The sequence below is a fragment of the Hypanus sabinus genome, chromosome 21 (genome assembly GCF_030144855.1).
Source record: "Hypanus sabinus isolate sHypSab1 chromosome 21, sHypSab1.hap1, whole genome shotgun sequence".
Taxonomy (NCBI): Eukaryota; Metazoa; Chordata; class Chondrichthyes; order Myliobatiformes; family Dasyatidae; genus Hypanus; species Hypanus sabinus.
In genome coordinates this window covers 66589229-66611252 of record NC_082726.1, presented here as the reverse complement: position 1 = coordinate 66611252, position 22024 = coordinate 66589229, and the positions used below count along the sequence as shown (strand labels likewise).

The following is a 22024-nucleotide window of genomic DNA, read 5'->3' as shown; positions in this document are numbered from 1 at the left end:
GTGACTCAATGGGCTACTCTTCACATTACTGCTAAATAAATAAGTACAAGTGAAATTACAGTGGATTCCTGTTAATTGTGACACATTGGGACCAGTACATGTTGGCCCAATTAAACAGCTGCTCCAATTAGTCAGAGTTTCATGGAAATAGTTAAGAGGTATAAAAGAAAGATAAACTACTGTTTAACTGTGACAATTATGTATTCAAATGAAATACATAACAAATCAGAACACTACCAATACTGCTACAATACGATAAAGCACTATTAGTTCCTTATAGTTATCAATGAAGGAATTTATCCAGTGTACACTGACAAAATCTAGCATAGACACCTAGTGTAGGTAATAGACTGCCTTCATACAATGTGCTCAACAATTACATCCTCCAAATCTTCATTTTCATTGTAATATTCAAGATAATTATCAATATCTTCAAATTTTTCATTGTTCCTAACTTGTTGAAGTAGTGAAATTTTTCTATTTTCTCTCCCAGCTGCTTCTGGCATCTCCAAGCTTGAATTCTTGAAACCTGAGTGACCAAAACATTCCTGAATGGTCTCACTGTTTATTTCTTGCCAACTCACTGCTTTTTGAACACAAACACATACAACTGATGCTATTTAAAAACTGTTTGCTATAAGTATGTTTAATGGCCCTGCACATGACTGACAGTAATTATAAACTATTTGGCAACAGTCTCTTGTCCCAATTAAGCAGCATAGTGTCCCAAATAACAAAGGGAATCCTGGCTATTTTCTCAATTAGTTTTTGTTCTTTAAGAGTTGTCTCAAAATTCACTGTAATTGGTGAAGTAGGTAGACAATACATTTATTTTATTGGTGTTACAGAGCCACTCAATTGCTGTTAATAGTTAATTCTTTTACAAGTTTATCTGCTTCAGGCTTTGGCCAAGCAGTGAAACTAAGTAATGCATAAATTTCTGTCTTGATGAAGCCTGCTTTCAATGTTATCAGTTCATGTTGATGTAGGAAGGAGCAGTGCAGACTTTCTTATTTTCCTCAATCATTTTATCGACCATTGATGCAATTAATAACTGTTCCTGAGTGAATCAAAAATGAATCATTCTACATCTAGCAAATTAGTAGTAAAATTCAATTCCTGCTTAAAATCCATTAATGTTTAGTTTGCAAAAAATATGTGTTCGTAAACTGTTAGAGGATTTATTGTTTACTTAAAACATTGGCAAAAACACAACACAGGAGAGTCAGTATGGGCTTGCATAAGAGCAGGCTAACTTATTCCCTTTCCCTTTGTTCCTACAGTTCTTCCCTTTCAGATTCTTTTCCAGCTCCCTTTATAGAAACTATTATTTAATTTGCCTCCACTACTAAGTACTTTACAGGCCCTAATCATTCACTTCCTTAAAGAAAAAAAAATCCTTTTTCTAAATGTCACTTTAGATTCTTTGTCCAGTCACTTTCATTCCGATTACCTTGTACTTGACTCCCAGTCAATGGCAAAAGTTGCTGTCGATCTATTCTGTCTGTATCCTTTATGATTTTTTACAGGCTGTACCTCTATCAAATCGCAACCACTAATGTACCAAAGAGAACAACCAAGCTTCTTTACACTATCCTCATTAGTTGCCCTTCATTCTTGTCAAAAACACTTCTCCTAAGCTGTCAGGCTGAACAACACCTCTATCCTTTTACCCAGCCCACCAGCACTACAAACTTCAAAGTATATTTATTATCAAAATACATACATGTCACCATATACAGCCCTGACATTCATTTCCTTTCAGACATTCACAGTAAATCCAAGAAACACAGTAGAATCCATGAAAGACCACATCCAACAAGCCAGGCAAGCAATCAATGTGAAAAAGACAACCAACTGTGCAAATAAAAATGGAAAAAGTAATAATAAAATAAATAAATCAGCAATAACTGTTGAGAACATAAGTTGAAGAGCCCTTGAAAGTGAATCCATAGGTTGTGGGATTAATTCATTGTTGGAGAAGATGAAGTTATCTCCTCTGATTCAAGAGGCTGATGGTTGAGGTATAATAACTGTTCCTGAACCTGGTGTTGTGAGTCCCGAGGCTCCTGTACCTTCTTCTTGCTGGCAGCTGCCAAAAGAGAGCATGGTCTGGGTGATGTGGGATTTTTGATGATGGATACTGCTTTCCTGCAACAGCATTCCAGTGGTGGGGAGGGCGTCACCCGTGATGGGCTAGGCTTTATCCACTACTTTTTGTAAGATTTTTCATTCAAAGGTATTGGTATTTCCATACCAGGCCATGATGCAACTAGTCAATATACTCTCCACCGCACATCTATAGAAGTCTGTCAGTTTTAGATGTCATAACAGCATAAGATATAAGAGCAGAATTGGGCTATTTGGCCCATCAGGTCTGCTCCACATTTCATCATAGTTGATCCAGTTTTCCTCTCAGCCTAATCTCCTTCCTTCTCCCCTTGTCCTTTCATGCCCTGACCAATCAAGAATCTATCAACCTCTGCCTTAAATATACACAAAGACTTGGCCTCCACAGCTGCCTGTGGGAAAGAATTCCACAGGTTCATCACTCTCTTGCTAAAGAAGTTCCTCTTCATCTCTATTCAGAGGCTGTGTCCTTTGGTTTTAGACTCTGCCACCATAGGAAACATCCTTCCAACATCAACTCTATCAAGGCCTTTCAGCATTCGATAAGTTTCAATGAGATCACCCCTTATTCTTCTGTATTCTAGTGAATGCAGGCCCAGAGTAATCAAACTCTCTTCATATGACAAGCCATTCAATCCTGGAATCATTTTTATGAACCCTCTCCAGTTTCAGCACATCCTTTCAAAGATAAATTGCCCAGACCTGCTGACAATTCTCCCAAGTGAGACCTCACCACTGGTTTATAAAGTCTCAACATTACGTCCTTCCTTTCAGCATCTAGTCCTCTTGAATGAATGCTAACATTGCATTTGCCTTCTTCATCACAGACTCAACCTGCAAATTAACCTTTATGGAATTCTGCACAAGGACTCCCAAGTCCCTTTACATCTCAGTTTTTTATATTTTCTCTTCATTTAGAAAATAGTTAGTCCTTTCATTTCTTCTACCAAAGTGCATGACCGTATACTTTCTGACACTGTATCCTATCTGCCATTTCTTTTCACATTCTCCTAATCTAAGTCCTTCTCTAGCCTCTCTGCTTCCTCAAAACTATTTCCCTTCCACCTATCTTCATATCATTTGGAAACTTTGCAACAAAACCATCAATTCCATCAACCAAATCATTGATATATAATGTAAAAAAAAACAGTCCCAACACAGTACCCTGTGGAACACCACTAGTCATGGGCAGCCAGCTAGAAAAGGCTCCCTTTATTCCCACTCTTTCCCTGCTGCCAATCAGCCACTGGTTTATCCATGCTAGAATCTTTCCTGTAATACCATGGGCCAGTAGCTTGTTAAGCAGTCCCATGTGTGGCACCCTGTTAAAGGCCTTCTGAAAATCCAAATACATAACATCAACCTATTTTCCTTTGTCTATCTTGCTTGTTATTTCTTCAAAGAATTTGAACAGGTTTGTCAGGTAGGATTTTCCCTTGAGGAAACCATGCTGACTACAGCCTATTTGATCCCATGCCTCCAAGTACCCTGAGACCTCATCTTAATTATTGACTCCAACATTTTCCAAACATTGAAGTCAGAGTAATTGGCCTAAAGTTTCCTGCCTCTCTCCCTTCTTGAAGAGTGGAGTGACATTTGTAATTTCCAGTCTTCTGGAAACATCCAGAATCTAGTGATTCTTGAAGAATCATACCGATGTCTCCAAATCTTTTCAGCCACCTCTTTCAGAACTCTGGGGTGTACACCATCTGATTCAGCTGACTTATCTCTCTTCAGACCTTTCAGTTTCCTAAGAACTTTCTCTCTAGTTATGTTAACTTCACACACTTTGTGCCAGCTGACACCTAGAGCTTCCATCGTACTGCTAGTATCTTGCACAGTGAAGCCTGTCCGATATCCACTCTCACTCTCTATTACACTTCATGTATCTGAAAAAACTTGTGGTATCTTCTTTGATATTATTGGCTAGATTACTTTTGTGTTCCATCTTTACCTTAATGACTTTTTTAGTTGCCTTCTGGTGGTTTATAAAAGCTTCCTAATCCTCTAACTTCTCACTAGTTTTTGCTCTATTACATGCCCTCTCTTTGGCTTTTATGTTGGCTTTGGCTGCTCTTGTTAGCCATGGTTGTGTCATTTTTCCTTTAGAATACTTCTTCCTCTTTGGGATATATATTTCCTGTGCCTTCCAAATTGCTTCTAGAAATTCCAGTCATTGCTGCTGTGCCGTCATCCCTGCCATTGTTCTTTTCCAATCAATTCTTGTCAACTCCTGTCTCATGCCTCTGTAATTCTCTTTATTACACTGTAATACTGATACATCTGACCTTATCTTCTCCTCAGATTTTAGGGTGAATTCAATCATATTATGATCACACTCCCCTAAGGGTTCTTTTACCTTAAGCTCTGTAAACAATTCTGGTTCATTGTATAACACACCATGTAGAATAGCTGAACCTCTAATGGACTCAACCACAAGTAGGCACTCTAGGGATCCAGCAGCATTGTAGTTTTCCCAATCTACCTGCATATTGAAATCCCCCATGACTATTGTAACATTACCTTTTTGGCATGCATTTTCTGTTTCCTGTTGCAATATGTAGGTCACATCCTGACTACTGTTTGGTGGTCTGTATACAAACCCTATCAGGGTCTTTTTACCCTTACAGTTCCTTAGCTCTATCCACAATGATTTAATACCTTCCAACCCTATGTCAGCTCTTTCTAATGATTTGATTAAATTTTTTTAATAACAGAGCAATGCCACTCCCTGTACCTTCCTGCCTATCCTTCCAATACAATATGTATCCTTGGGCACTAAGCTCCCAGCTCTAATCTTTCAGCCATGATTCAGTGATGCCTATAACATCATACCTGTCAATCTACAACTGCGCTGCAAGTTCATCTACCTTATTCAGTATATTGCATGCATTCAGATACAACACCTTCAGGCCTATATTCACTCTTTTCGATTTTGTTCGCCTTTTACATTGCAACTCATCCTGTGATTGCAATTTTGCCCTATCGACAGCCTCCCCTTACTACACATTGCCTTTGTTTGTAAACCAGCCTCATCTTCAGCACGATTATCAGCCTTTACTACGGTACTTCTTGCATTGAAATATGTGCAGCTCAGGACACTAGTTGCACCATGCTCAACCTTTTAATTCTTAACTTTGTTTGGAGTCTTATCAATATCTTATCTCCTCAAACTGTTCTGGTACTCTGGTTCCCATTTCTCTGCAACTCTAGTTGAAACACTACCGTGTGGCATTAACCAACCATCCCACTAGGATATTAGTCTCCCTCCAGTTCAGGTGCAAACCATCCATTCTGAACAGGTCCCACCTTCCCTGGAAGAGAGCCCCATGATCCAAAAATTTTATGCCCTCCCTCCTACACTAACTCTTTAGCCATGTATTAAACTGTATAATCTTCCTAGTTCTGGCCTCACTAGCACGTGGCACTGGTAGCAGTCCTGAGATCACAACCCTGAAGATCCTGACCTTTAACTTACCACCTAACTCTCTGAACTCCTTATGCAGAACTTTGTCACTCATCCTACTTATGGCATTGGTCCCTACATGGACCAGGACATTTGGCTGTTCACCTTCCCACTTAAGAATGCTGAGGACTAAATTCGAGATATCCTGGACCCTGGCACCCAGGAGGCAACATACCATCTGGGAATCTAGTTCTCACCCACAGAACCTCCTGTCCATTCACCTAACTAACATTCAGTGTCCCTCTTCTCTCCCCATCCCTTCTGAGTCACAGAATGCCAGAGGGAGGCAGTGCAGAGTACCCCTGTGGCCATCCTGCACAGCAACAGGATATTTCAGATACTGTCAGGGTGGGTGACCTAACAGAGGAAGGTCACAGTAGTCGGGTCTGCGGTGCTCAGCCTCACAGTCATATGTATAAACAGAGTAGAGCAGGGTGCTAAGCACATAGCCTTGTGGTGCAGCTGTGTTGATGGAAGTTGTGGAAGAGATGTTGTGCCAATCAAAAGTGAGTGGGGTCTGCAAGTGAGGAAATCAAGGATCCAATTGCACAAGGCAGTATTGAGGCCAAGGTTTCGAAGCTTATTGATTGTTTTTGAGGGGTTAATAGTATTGAATGTCAAGCTATAGTCAATAAAGAGCATCCTGACGTGTGCATCTTTGCTGTCCATATATTCCAGGGTTGAGTGAAAAGCCAATGAAATCGCATCTGATGTGCATCTGTTGTGTTGTTAGGCAAAGTGGTGCAGATCCAAGTCACTTCTCAGGCAGGAGTTACATCCACGTCTCCGAGTGTACATGGTCTACATCTATGTTACTTGTACGTTGTGTCCTAGAGGATTTCATTATATTTACTGTGGGTTATTTGTTTGTATTGTGTACTTTATGCTTATTGTGTTTTTTATGGTGCTCTGGATCTTTATCTGGATCTCTGGATTTTTATGGTGCTCTCGATCATTTTGTTCTCCTTCACGCTCGTATACTGAAGTATAATAATAAACAATCTTGAATCTTCATCTCTCAATCATGTGGCAAATTTCTTCTGTTCCCCATGCAAAGCCTCTGTATTTTTACTTTTAAGTTTGGAACAGACAACTGGACATCGTACACCAGTTGTGGCCAAACCGTTGCTGTAAAAAAATCATCGTGGCATCCTTGTTCTTGTGCGCTCTACTTTTTTGTAAAAAGATCTCATGTCTCCCAGTGTTCTTACAATCATTTTCTCACCTCACTATTTCCAACTAACTGCATGTAAACCACAAAATTGCAAAGTTCAAAGTACATTTATGTCACCATATACTACCCTGAGATTCATTTTCTTGCAGGCATTCACAGTAGAACAAAGAATAACAATAGAATCAATGGAAAACTACACACAAAGATGACAAACAATCTATGTGCAAAGGAAGACAAACTGCGCAAATACAAAAAAAATGATAATCAATAAATAATATTGAGAAAATGAGTTGTAGAGTCCTTGAAAGTGAGTCCATAGGTTATGGAATCAGTTCACTGTGTTGAAGTGAGTGAAGTTATCCACACTGGTTTAGGAGCCTGATGGTTGAAGGGTAATAACTGTTCCTGAACTTAGTGGTGTGGAACCTAAGACTTCTGTACTTCCTTCTTGATTGCAGCAGCTAGAAGAGAGCATAGCCTCAATAGTGGAGGTCTTTTTGTGTAACCCTGTTTGAATTTTGAATTTTGCTTTCTAATTTATATCACCAGTTCTTCAAAAGGCAATTCCTCACATCTCAGCATTGAACCTAATCTACAACATGCCCATTCAGCCATTATCTCATTGAAGTATATATGACTGCGCTCTTCACATTTCGTTATTCCTCTCTCTATGCCATCTACAGATTCAAGAGCAGCAACCTGTATTCCCAAAACCAATGTATTAACATAAATAATTCTAAGAAATCCAATGGTTCTGAAAGCAATCTCCTAAAGAATTGCACTGTACATTCTCCTCAACAAAACAATCTTCAATTCCTGCTCTCTGTTTTCTGTTACTTAGCCAACTTTCCATTCACACTGTAACTATATAACAAAGTTAAAGTGTTTAGTAAAATTAATTAGGCTTTCAAGCATTTTTTATTTAGTTTCGCAGCATCATGATTGTATAATGAGTTAAAAATTGCTAAATTAAGATACAATTACGATTATTATTTCTGGTTTTGAATTAGAGGTGATTTTGCTGCTAATGACTCATTTATAAATGCTTTGCATGATGTTGTACAAAATGAAATCTCATTTTCTCTTGCCAGGTATCAGCAGACAGGTGTGAGGTGGCTCTGGGAGCTGCACTGTCAGCAAGCAGGGGGGATTCTGGGAGACGAAATGGGACTGGGCAAGACCATCCAGATAATTGCCTTTTTGGCAAGCTTGAGTTACAGCAAGATAAGGACACGAGGCTCAAATTACAGGCAAGTGCCCCTCTGCAGACTGTCAGTCTGTGTAGCTCAATTAATATTTCATCATTTGTATTGCTGTTGTAGGAATGACTCGTGAATTTTTAATGACATTTCAATTACAATATTCCTTTAATTCTTTTAGTAGGACCATCAAAGGGAATTTTTACGAGATGTAGGAGCTGAGGGCAAGGGAAATTAAACATGTAACACATTTAATGAATGGCAAAACATTGGAACTTCATTTTGCAGAAGAGAAACACATGATGCTGTGGGTCGATAAATGTATACGGTTACCCTTCTCAATAGGGTTTGTTTGCAAACTCAGTTATGCCTCAATATCAATATTTTGTGTAAACTGAATTTTAAATCATGTATATAAAAAGTTACCTTACTTTATTAAATCTAGTATTAAAATGTCCTTTGGCAGCATTCCACATACACAGCTTTTACATAGCTATGAATATCTTTGAATGTTGTCACTCATTGCTTCAAAGATGCTATTATGCAGATGTAGGTTTTTGCCCCTCACCACTTGCACCTCTTTGCTTTAATCTTGTACGCTGTAGGTTTAACACAAGGATGACTTTTCGTAGTGTCCTGGAAGATGAGGGGCTTCGTTTGGCAGAATTTTTTTCCATTTCAAAACCTATTGAAATTTACTGTTTGCCTAGTTTAGATTTCCAGCATCTGCAGATTTTTATTTCCATTTTTGCTATTGATATTTACTATTGTGTGTAACTTCCAGGCAATGAAAATATATCTAATTTTGAAGATAGTTTTATTATTGATTGTCAGTTATAATCAACAATATCGATTGTTGTTATTCCTCATGTTAAATTAGCAAAATAAGAATGTATTAAAGTTGATGTCTCCTTTTTTTTCTCTTTGGAATTGAAGGTATAATGGTTTGGGGCCTGTGCTTATTGTCTGCCCGGTAACAGTGATTCATCAGTGGGTAAAGGAATTCCACAGTTGGTGGCCGCCATTCAGAGTGGCAATTCTGCACGAAATGGGTTCCTTTACCAACAGGAAGGTAAGTGTTTGGAGAAGCTGATGTCATGGTATTATTATTGATAAATTGGTTTATAGAAACATAGAAAACCTACAGCACAATACAGACCCTTCAGCCCACTAAGCTGTGCCAAACATGTCCTTACCTTAGAACTACCTAAGCTTTATCCATAGCCCTCTATTTTTCTAAGCTCCATGTAGCCATCCAGGAGTCTCTTAAAAGACCCTATCATATCCGCCTCCACCCCCGCTGCCGGTAGCCCATTCCATGCACTCACCACTCTCTGTGTAAAAAAAAAAACCTTACTCCTGACATCTATGTACCTAAATTGGTTTATTATTATCACATTTGCCAAAGTACAGTAAAAAGAAACTTTCTTTTAAGAACATAGAACATTATAACACAGTACAGGCTTTTCGGCTCATGATCTTGTGCCTACCTTTTAACCTACTCGATCAATCTAACCCTTCCACATAGCCTTCCATTTTTCTATCATCCCTGGTGCCTATCTAAGAGTCTCTTAAATATTCTGAATGTATCTGCCTCTACCACCACTCCAAGCAATGCATTCCATGCATCCACCACTCTCTGTAAAAAAAAAACTTAGCTCTGACATTCTCCCCCCCCATACTTTCCTCCAATCACCTTAAAATTATGCCCCCTCTTATTAGCCATTTCTACTCTCGGGAAAATATCTCTTGCTCTTCACTTGATCTATGCCTCTTATCATCTTGTACACTGCTATCAAGTCATTTCTTATCCTCTGTTGTTCTCAAGCTCACTCAGCCTATCCTCAGTCTCCAATCCAGTCAGTTTTCTGGTAGATCACTGCAATGAAATTTGCGCATCGTTCATATAGATCATATTATTGTACTAGTACAAGGGAAAACAATAACAAAATGCAGGATTAAGTTACAGCCATAGAGAAAGTGTAGTGCAGGCTGGCAACAAGGTACAAAGCCATAATGAGGTAGATTGCGAGGTCAAGAGTCTATCTTATATTAGTGGACTATTCTATAGTATTGTAACAACAGGCTAGAAGCTGTCCTTGTAGCTGGTTGTTCAAGCAAAAACTGCATCAAGATGTTCATGAATGAAAGAAGATCCTAGTAGTGTTTTGATAGGAAATTGTGTTAAAAATAGAATGTGACGGCAAATGATTAATATTGAAATTTCCATGTAATTGTCTATTAGTCTGTTTAATAATGTACAGTGGATTCCAGTTAATTGGGACACATTGGGATCAGTACATTTTGGCCCAATTAAGTGGCTGCCCCAAGTTTCATGAAATAGTTAAAGAAGACAAACTGAGTAATAAATTATGTATTTAAATAAAATATAGAACAAATTAAAACACAACATAGTACTAAAATTGACAGGAATTCATCCAGAGTATGCAGTGAGTATAATCAGTGCAGATAATGGACTACCTTCATACAATGTTTTAGACATTTCATTCCCCAAATCTTTATTTCCATTGTAATACTCAAGACGATTGATGATACCTACAAATTCTTCATACTTCCTAATTTGATGAAGTAGTGAAATCATTTCATTTTCACTCCCAGCCATTTCTGGCATCTCTAAACCTGAATGCTTGAAACCACAATGAGCCAAACAGTTTGAAATTGTACTGCTTATTTCTCTCCAACTACCAGTAATAAGAAGTCTGCTTTTTGAACATAAAAGCATGTACCTGTTGCTATTTGCTTGAAGTATGGTGTAGTGTAGTGGTCACCAACCTTTTTAAGCCCAAGATCCCCTACCTCGGCCTTAGTAAAAGGCAAGATCGACCCCAGATCACTTAGTTACACGCACGTGCACTGGGGCAGAAAAGACCGGAAGTAAAACCCCGCAGCCCGGAAGTAGAAATAATGTATAAACACCAGGGGTACCCACCCTTTTTTTGCACCGTGGACCGGTTTAATATTGACAATATTCTTGCAGACCAGTTGACTGGGGGGGAGGGCGTGGGGGGGTGTTAAACACAATGGGAATACAGCGATACTCAAAGCAGGTTCCTTATGTCCAGTTTATTCCGCAGTTTAATTTTTGCGGCTCTCGGCATTTAGCTTTTGTCCCTGCCGCTCACATTTTTTCCGCTCACAAAACTCAACAGGTTTGTCTTTAAGTGCAGGGTGTTTGGACTCAGGGTACTGAAGCAGTTTTGAGTGCTTCATTGCCGCATTGGACAATCTCCAGGCCCGAACTCCAGCCTCCTACCCACCCCAGAAAGTAATGATCAGAAAGTTTAACTCTCTAAAAAATAATCGATACCCACAATGAATTACAAAGCCAACATATTTAAAATAATTTTAAAGAACATTAAAATGAAAATATTTCCCTGTAGAATCTTATCTCCCAATTGGCATTCAATGATACTATGTAGGTTTCTAAATGTATTTATTTCATTTTAATAATGTTATGCATTATTTGTATGCATTGATGAGAGTACAACCACAGAGTCTTCCCAACTATCTAATAATATACTTGTTAACTATTTGACACGGCAAAAAATTGATGTTTTCTTTGTTACAGGCAGAATATTTGGAAGTTTCTTATTTATTTTAATGTGTTTCTGTTTTCAAGTTGGTGTTGATAGTGCTGAAATATGGAAACCAGTTATAATCTATTAGCTATGTGCAGTTCAACAGATTTTAATAGCCGGAGTAGAACAGATGAAATCCAAGATCTGGATATAATTATTAATTGAAAGCAACTCCTTCTGCCAGTGAAACATTCACAATATTTTGCTGGTTTAATGTTGTCTTTGTGTATATGGATCATTTGTCAATCTGATTGATTTTAATAACTGGAAGTGAGGTAATGTTCTGGGGCTTGAAGATTCAAGATTATTTAATGTCGTTTCTAGTCCACAAGTGTAAAGGAGAACAAAATAATTGTCACTTTGGATCCAATGCAGTACAAAAAAAAAGCGCAAAAGGTAAAGAATGCAAAAATAATGAAAACACAATAAATAAATAAATAAATAAATAAACAAACAAACAAACAAACATACATAAGGTAGCTTATATGCATAGATTTATTGTATGTCAATGAAGTGATGCTAGACACAGGAGTGTCTGTATATAAGCAGACTGGAGTAATGATTGGGGATGAGAAGGGGTGGGTTATTAGGTGGAGGTTTTGATCTGCCTTACTGCTTGGGGAAAGTTACTGTTTTTGTGTCTGGTGGTCCTGGCCTGGACGCCACATGGCCTCCTCCTTGATGACACACTAATCATATATTTCTCAGTAACCATTAAAGTAACATAAAACCCTTTATATTTTCTGCAATAATGGAAGTACTCAGTCTCCAGCTTTAGTGTTTAGCAGTGCGGAAAATGAAACAAAAGGTTTGTTTTATTTGTTCTGTACACTATTAAGAGCTTGACAAGGACCAGGCTTTTTACTTTGACATGGAGCATCTTCACTAGTGTTGTTTTCCCCTGTCAGCACAAGACCTTGTTTATTTAAAAATTTTGCTTGAAGGGAGTTTAAATTAATTACAGGTTCAGCAACTCATGACTGTGAACCTCCTTTGCTCTGTTCACTGTGAGTGGCCTTCATGCGCTGCATTTAAGTCCTGTTTTGCTGGTATCTGACATTGTGATTAATGGCTGTTGTTTTCAAACAGTCCACTGTTTGCCCTCTAGGAGGGATTGGTCTCCAGAGCATCAATAATAACAGCACCGCTTTCACAAAATGTCTTTTAATGATGGAAGAACTGTGTTCATTGAGTTAGGCTAATTGCAGGCATCGTTTATTAATTGCAAAAACTAGGGGAGGTTACATATTTTACAAGCACTTAATTTGAAATCACGGGAGATGATTTGAGAATTAGATCTGTTGATGGAGGTCTTACTGCATTTCATAATGGTTTTTGTTATCATTCTGTACATATAAAATAGAGAACATTACTATATATGTTATTGCAATCACAACCATGTATTTTGATCTTGCAGGAGAGACTTATTCATGACATTGCTGCATGTAATGGTATTCTCATCACCTCTTACTCCTACATTCGGATCATGCAGGAGTCAATTGCACGCTACCATTGGCATTATGTCATTCTGGATGAGGGGCACAAAATCCGAAACCCAAATGCTGCCATTACTGTTGCATGTAAACAGGTAACCTAATAATAATTTTACCTTTTCTGATGATTTGGATATGGGCAGCAAAGGTCACACTAAAAGTGCTACTCCCCCTAAGGTGGTTATGTTCATAATTAAATGACCTGCTGTACTGCTTTAAAGTTCAAAGAAATTCAAACTACTTTTATTATCAAAGTATCTACAGTATATATTATACAACATTGAGATTCGTCACCTTACAGGCAGCCTCAAAACAAGAAACCCAAAAGAACCTATTAAAAAAAATCCACAAACACCCAATGTGCACACAAAAAAAACCAAAACATGCAACCAATAAAAGCAAGCAAAGAACATTCAGAACAAAAGTGAGTCCAGAGACACAAAGCCCAGAGCAGCTGGAGCAGGCCGACAGACTCAGCCTCAGTTTGTCGTACAGTGGAGCAAAACATCACACAGCTCACAGACACGAAGCCAGGAGCAGGCTCTCAACCTCATCTCAGCACAATGGAAAATGGAACAAATGTCGCCGAGTAGCGAACAAAACTAGCCTGACCCTCACCTCTGGTCCCAACGCCTTGCCTTTTCAATCCATCCAGACCAGTGTTTAAATTGTCCAAACACCTGGTCATTCCTTGCTCTTATGAAGTGACCAGATGCTGATTACATTGACTAGTTTGCAACGACAGACGGATAATGTCTGGTTCATGAATAGAAATACCAAGAAGAGACAAATCATTGGCTCAGTCCTGTACATTTTGGAATAAGCTAGGGGCTCAATGGCCTCCTTGCTAATGATAGCTTTACATGGTACTGATCAGACCACACTTGGAGTATTGTGAGCAGTTTTGGGCCCTTTATCTAAGAAGGGATGTGCTAGCATTGGAGAGGGCCCATAGGAAGTTCACAAGAATGATCCTGGGAATGAAGGGGTTAATGTTTCAGGAGCTTTTATGCCTCCGGGCCTGTACTTGCCAGAGCTTCGAAAAATGATGGGAGATCTTATTGAAAACTATTAAAGATTGAAAGACTTCGATAGAGTGGACATGTAGAGATCTTTCCTATAGTGGGAGAGTACAGGACCAGAGGGCACAGCCTCAGAACTGAAAACAGCTTAGAAATGTAGCTCTGTTAATATACAAGGTACTCCAAGGTACTTTACAATGCAGAAAGAATACCACAAATAAAATCATGGTCTTAACATTTAGAACATTCTGTTACCTCAACCTGCCTCAGCATTAAATCCGGATCTCCACTATGTTTGGCTTTTGCATTTACAAATAATTAACTTATTGGATTGATTTCTGTGATAAGAGAGTTGGGACATTTGGCTGATGTTAAATCTAAAAGTTTTTACCATCTCCCAGTTCTAGAAATTTGTGAATGTGGGTATTAGGAAGGAAGTTCTTAGTGTTGTTGAGGCAACCCATTGTCACCCACAGTGAGAGTTCGGGCGTATGTAAGAAATTAAATTCTAAGTATTGAAATTGCAACAGAGCATATAAATCTGGACTTTGGGCTGAAATATCAGAATTATTTGACCATGGGGACTAGAATGTTGCCCTCAGTTACTATGCCATGGGCAGTTCATTGATGATGTTGGCAATGAATCCTTTGCTGGAGCAGGAACTTTGCTGCACATGAGACAAGACAAGACCATAAGACATCGGAACAGAATTAGGTTATTTGGCCCATCAAGTCTGCTCCACTATTCTCCTTAATTCCATTTTTCTGCCTTCCCCCTATAACCTTTGACACCCAGACTAATCAAGAACCTGTCTGATTTAAATATACCCAATGACTTGTCCTCCACAGCTGCCTGTGACAAAGAATTCCACAGATTCACCACCCTCTGGTTAAAGAAATTCTCCTCATCTTTGTTCTAAATGGATGACCCTCTATTTTGAGGCTGGGTTCTCTGGTCCTAGACTTCTCCAACTATATGAAACATCCTCTCTCTATCCATTGTCAAGGCTTTTCAATATTTGATAGATTTCAATGAGATCCCCTCTCATTCTTCTAAGCTCCAGTGAGTACAGGCCCAGAGCCATCAAATGTTCCTCATACATTAACTTTTAACCCCAGCAGCCGTGGAAATGGATGATACGGGGATCATTAGTGGTGGTGAAATAAATATACAGCCAGCCAGCCAGCCAGCCAACTCAAGATGAATATCAGTGTTCTTGATTTGTTCAATATAAGAGTTGAGCCAAATTTCGTGCGTAAGAGGATACTATATATTACTGTGTCAGATCATTAATTTTGTGAAATGGTTTGAAAGTTACTGAAATTCTATTTGAGAAAATATTGCCCATGGCCCTTTGATATAGACCATAAGGCATGGGAGCAGATTTATACCATTTGTTCCATTAAGTCTGCTCCTGATATATATGTCCTCTCCCTGCATTAGAGCCATTCATTTTAATTGACAGAAACTGAGACTACTGTTGAATAACACGAAAGACACTGGAGGAACTCGGCAGGTCAGGCAGTATCTATAGACAGCTGACATGTTGCGTCAAAACGCTTAATCTGGACCGAAGATAGAGGGGAGATAATCAGGATTAAAGGATTGAGGGAAGAGGTGGTGCAAGAATTTGCAGGTGATAGGTGAATCCAGATGAGGGAGGGAATGACATCAGAGGATGGGAGGTAATAGGTGGACCGGATAGGAGAGGACAGTGGAGAATGTAATAAAAGGAAGAGAGGTGGGGAAGTAACTGGTGAGTGATGTGAAGATGGAGCAAATGGGAAGGGGAAAGACATGGGGTGATGGGGGCTAGAGAGAACAATGTAGTTTTATCTCAGTTAGGGATCTAGTGTAGAACAGGCCCTTCCAGCCCTTCAAGCCTCGCCACCCAGCAACCCACCAAGTTCATGCGAGCCTGATCACAACAATAATCTCTTACTCAATGTCAGCAACACCAAGGAGCTGATTACTGACTTCAGGAGGAGGAAACTAGAGGTCCATGAGCCAGTCCTCATCAGAAGAATCAGAGGTAGAGAGAAGTCAGCAACCTTAAGGTCCTCTGTTATAATTTCAGAGGATCTGTCCTGGGTGCAGCACATAAGTGAAATTACAAATAAAGCATGGCAAACTTTCTAAGAAGTTTGTGAAACTTTGTCAAACTTCTGTATATGTGTGGCGGAGTGTATATTGACGGATTGCAATGCCAATGTCCTTGAACAGAAAATCCTACAGAAAGTAGTGGATACGGCCCAGTCCATCACGGGTAAAGCCCTCCCCACCGTTGAGCACATCTGCACAGAACATTGTCACAGCAAAGAAGCATCCATCAACAAGGGACCCTCATCACTGGGTCATGCTCTCTTCTCCCTGCTGCCTTCAGGAAGAAAGTACAAGAGCCTCAGGACTCACATCACCAGGTTCAGGAACAGTTATTACTCCTCAACCGTCAGGCTGTTGAAACAGAGGGGATAAGTTAGCTTCGCTTGCCTCATCACTGAACTGTTCCCATAACCTATGGAATCACTTTCAAGAGTTCTTCATCTCATGTTCTTGATATTTGCTTCTTATTTATTATTATTATTATTATTATTATTTCTTTTCATTTTCTTTTGTACTTGAGGGGTTTGTTTCACTTGCACGTTGGTTGTCCGCCCTGTTGGCGTGATTTTTCACTGATTTTATTATGTTTAGTAGATTTTTTGAGTATGCTCACAAGAAAATGATCGTCAGGGTTGTATGTGGTGGCATAAATTTACTTTGAACTTTTAAAAACGTGATCTGGGTGTCAGTAGGTACATGAAATGTAGGTACAAGAAATAACTAAGAAAGAATGTTCAAAGTAAATTTATAATCAAAGTACATACATGTCGCCATGTATAACCCTTAGATTCATTTTCTTGCAGGCCTTCATAGTAAGAAAGAAAGAATAATAAATAAGCAATAAATACCAAGAACATGAGATGAAGAGTCTTTGAAATTGAGTCCATAGGTTGTGAGAACAGTTCAGTGTTGGGACAAGTATAGTTACCCTCTCTGGTTCAGGCGCCTGATGTTGAGGGGAAGTAACTTCCTGAACATGATGGTGTGAGGTCTGAGGCAACTGTACCTTTTTCCTGATGGCAGCAATGAGAAGAGAGTATGTCCTCGACGCTGGGGATCCCTGCTGATGGATGCTGCTTTCCTGCAGCAGTCCTCTATGTAGATGTGTTCGATGGTAGGGGGGCTTTATCTGTGATGGACCAGGCTGTATCTATTATATAAAAATAGAGTATTTGACTTTACCACAAGATGGATGGAGTGAAAGAGTAGAGAGTCTTGTCATAAATGTACACGACGTTGGTGAGACCATACCTGGAGTATTTGCATGGCTTTGGTCAATTTATTTAAGGAGGTATGTACTTGCCTTAGTTTAAGCATAGAGGTTGCTGGACTTACTCCTAGTGCAAGGGATGCCTCATGAAAGGTTTGAGCAAAATAAGAGGTGATTTCATTGAAATCAATAAAATGGTAAGTTTGGCAGTTGTACAGTGAGGGTTCTCATCCTAGTGGCTGAGTGTTGAATTAAAGAGCACAGACTCTGTGTAATGGGTCATCCACAAGGCAGAGACGGAAGGAATTTTTTTCCTCAGGGGTCATGAATCCTGAAATTCCCCACCAGAAATATGTGGATGCTGAATCATTGGACACATTAAAGCCGGAGAAAGAACCAACTACATTCCAGGAGGGTTTACAAGACTGAGGCAGGATAGTGAGTTGAGGCTGATTGTCCAATAGCAGAGCAGGATTGAAAGACTCAGGATTGTTCAATGTCCTTTCTAGTACATACACAAGTGTGAAGGAGAACAACATAATTGTTACTCCAGATCTAATGCAGCACAAAAAACACAGTAAGATAAAGAACACAATAAATATAAATTCATATGATGGCTTATATGCATAGATTGATTGAATGTCCATAAATCCTAGCCACAGGAGTGTCTGTATGTAAGATGACTGACAGGAAATGATAAAATAGTAGTGGAGGGGTGGATTAGAAGGGCCATTTGACCTGGTTTTAATTTATTATGTGCTTATTTGAAAGTTACCTAAATCATAGTCAGCAGTAGAATTCTTATACAGTGCTCCTATGTATCAGAAACTGTCATAGGACATTAATCTATCTATGAGGCACTGAAGTTTGCACCAATTTTCTAAGGCCCATTAGCATGACACTATTACAGCACTAGTGACCGGGGTTCAATCTTGACACTGTCTGTAAGGAGTTTGCACATGTACATTCTCCCTGTGACTGTGCGGGTTTCTTCTAGGTGCTCTGGTTTCTTCCCACATTCCAAAGTCGTATGGGCTGATCTTAGTAAGTCGTGGACATACTATGTTTGTGCCAGAAATCTGGCAACACTGGCAAGCTGCCCCAACACATCCTCGGACTGTGTTGTTTGTAACCCAAATGATGTATTTCACTGTATGTTTCAATGTTTTGATATACATGTGACAAGTAAAGCTGATCTTTCTTCTTTTTGTTTTCTAATCACCTTCATAGGCAGAATCATCACTTTGGAATTATTTGTAGTTAAGTAGTTAATCAAGTGTATTTGGCTCATGTTTTAGTATTTTAAAAATTCACACTGTAACTTACAAAGATTTTTATTAAACTGTAGAGCACTCCTGTACTATTCAGATCACAGTAATCTTTCACCCGGACATGGAATGTTTCATTAAAATGAACAGTGCAGTCTTTGGAAACAGTAAACTTTACATATGTATTCCCTGCTGATATTTGGCATTTCCAGAGAGAGAGGCATAAAGGAAGCAGCCACAGACACTGAACTTTCTTGCAGGCATGTATGCTGTTTCTTTTCATTGATTCACAGAATACAAGAGTGTTGAAAGTAAGGCTAGCTTTTATCGTTCACCCCTAATTGCCTTAGAGTTGAAATTTAAAAAGCAATTTCAGGGGACAGTTAAAATTCAACCCTATTGCTCTTGGGTCTAGTCTGGAGTCATGTGTAGGTCAGGCTGAGTAAGGATGGCAGAATCCCCCCCTCTGTAAAATACATTAGCGTTTTTAAGACAAGTGCATAGTTTCATGGTCGCTGTTCTCAATAATATTCTTTAATTCAGATTAATTAATTTAATTGAATTTAAATATCTCAGCTGCTACGGTGAGAATTGAATTTGCATGTGAAAATCATTACATTCCAGAAACATAACCAATATGTTACTACAACCAGAATTCTATGATAGCTAATTATAAAATAGTTACAGAAAGAGAAATAAAATGATGAGAAAGATAATTAGTGCATATTAAAGATAATCAAAAGCATTTATTACAGTTGATTGTATAAAAGGTGAATAAGATCCCCTCTTTATTTGCAGATGACAAAATCATATGCCTTGAAATTGTTTGAACTATCCTGATATCTTTCTTCAAAGAATGTTTGTAAACTTAATTTTGGCACCACTTTATTGAATCATAAGCTTTTAATGTAGATAAATATTTAAAGAGATGTATTTGGTCAGAGTTTCACGGTAGTCTTGCACTCAGTGCTGTTAATGGATACTGCTTGCTGCCTAAGAGTAGCAAAATTAAACTGTAGTCACAGTATTTCTATACTGCAGAGCTATAAATTTTTTTATATAGAAAGCTTGAAGCAGCTGTGTGAAGTCAATTAACAGCAACAAGTTTGGGGAAAAATGTTGATTCCATTACAAGTGTTTTTTTTTTCCAGTTCCGGACTCCACATCGAATTATCCTGTCTGGTTCACCGATGCAGAATAACCTGAAGGAGCTGTGGTCCTTGTTTGACTTTGTTTTTCCAGGAAAGCTAGGAACATTGCAAGTCTTTATGGAGCAGTTTTCTGTCCCTATCACTATGGGAGGTTACCAGAATGCTTCCCCTGTTCAGGTAATACTCAGCAAGGTTGCTGCTTTCCATATTGTGTGATGTGTTTGTGTATTTCCATAGATGTGTAGTGGAGAGTATATTGACTGGCTGCACCACGGCCTGGTATGGAAACACCAAAGCCCTTGAACAGAAAATCTTACAAAAATATACAACCCGGTCCATCAAGTGTGAAGCCCTCCCAATCATCAAGCACATCTACGCGAAACACTGTTGCAGGAAAGCAGCATCCATCATCAGGAACCCCAACACCCAGGGCACACTCTCCTCACTGCTGCCTTCAGGAAGGTACAGGAGCTTCCAGACTCGCACCACTAGGTTGAGGAACAGTTATTACCCTTCAACCATCAAGCTCTTGAACCAAAGGGGTGAAAGCAAGTAATAATAAATAAATACTGGAGGAACTCAGCAGGCCAGGCAGCATCTGTGGAAAAGAGTACAGTCGACATTTTGAGCCGAGACCCTTCATCGGGACTGGAAAAAAGGATGAGTCTGAGTGAGAAAGTGGAGGGAAGGGAAAAAGAGCCACAAAGTGAGAGATGAAACCAGGACAGAACAAGGGGGGGGGGGGGGATGTTAAGAGCTGGGAAGTTGATTGGTGAAAGAGTTACAGGTCTGGAGAAAGGGAAATCTGATAGGAGAGGACAGAAGGTCATGGAAGGAAGAAAGGGTGGGGGAGCATTAGAATCAGGTTTATTATCACAGGCATGTGACATGAAATTTGTTAACTTAGCAGCAGTTCAATGCTATACATAATCTATCAGAGAGAGAAAAAAATAATAAGTAAAATAAAACATAATAATAAATAAACAAGTAAATCAGTTATGTATATTGAATAGATTTTTTAAAATGTGCAAAAACAGAAATACTGTATATTTAAAAAAAGTGAGGTAGTGTCCAAAGCTTCAAAGTTTCATTTAGGAACCGAATGGCAGAGGGCAAGAAGCTGTTCCTGAATCGCTGAGTGTGTGCCTTCAGGCTTCTGTATCTCCTACCTGATGGTAACAGTGAGAAAAGAGCATGCCCTGGGTGCTGAAGGTCCTTAATAATGGACGCTGCCTTTCTGTGACGGCACTCCCTAAAGATGTCCTGGGCACTTTGTAGGCCAGTGCCCAAGATGGAGCTGACTAGATTTCCAGCCGCCTTCTTTCGGTCCTGTGCAGTAGCCCCTCCGTACCAGACAGTGATGCAGCCTGTCAGAATGCTCTCCACAGTACAACTATAGAAGTTTTTGAGTATATTTGTTGAAGTGCCAAATCTCCTCAAACTCCCAATAAAGCATAGCCGCTGTCCTTCCTTCTCTATGACTACATTGATATGTTGGGACCAGGTTAGATCCTCAGAGATCCTGACACCCCAGAGGGAAGTGATAAGATGAGAGAGGGAAATAGGGAATAGGTGCTCAGCGAAGCAGCCTCCCAATCTGCGTCGGTTCTCACCGTTATACAGGAGGCCACACTGGGAGTACTGGATACAGTAGTTGAGACCAACAGACTCACAGGTGAAGTTTTGCCTCACCTGAAAGGACTATTTGGTGCCCTGAATGGTAGTGAGAGAGGAGGTGTAGAAACAGGTGTAGCCCTTGTCCTACTTGCAAGGGTAAGTACCAGGAGGGAGATCACTGGGGAGGGAAGAACAGACAAGGGAGTTGTGTAGAGAGCAATCCCTGTAAAAAGCAGAAAGTTGAGGGGGGAGAAGGAAAGATATGCCTGGTGGTGAGATCCTGCTGGAGCTGGTAGAAATTACAGACTTTTGTGTTGGACTCAGAGACTGGTGGAGTGGTAGGTAAGGACAAGAGGAACCCTATCCCTGGTGGGGTGTGGGCAGATGTGCGAAACAGAAGAGCTGCGGTTGAGGGCAGCATTGATGGTGGAGGAAGGGAGGCCCTTTCTTTGAAGGAGAACAACTCCTTAGTTCTTGATTGAAATGCCTCTTGCTGAGAGCAAATGTGGCAGAAACGACACTTCATCTGTGAGCCTGTTGGGGTCATCTACTGTGTCCAGTGCTCCCAGTATAGAACATAGAATAGTACAG

At 39.6% G+C, this 22024-nt stretch overlaps 1 protein-coding gene across 1 annotated transcript in view; it reads left to right on the top strand.

Moving 5' to 3' along the window:
* The window catches only part of ercc6 (excision repair cross-complementation group 6), a 92437-nt gene that overhangs the window by 42722 nt on the left and 27691 nt on the right, over positions 1–22024 (top strand). The window contains exons 7-10 of the mRNA XM_059946779.1: positions 7862–8020; positions 8906–9041; positions 12986–13156; positions 19817–19993. Coding sequence (XP_059802762.1) covers positions 7862–8020; positions 8906–9041; positions 12986–13156; positions 19817–19993 — 643 coding nt within the window. The remainder of the gene's footprint in view (positions 1–7861; positions 8021–8905; positions 9042–12985; positions 13157–19816; positions 19994–22024) is intronic.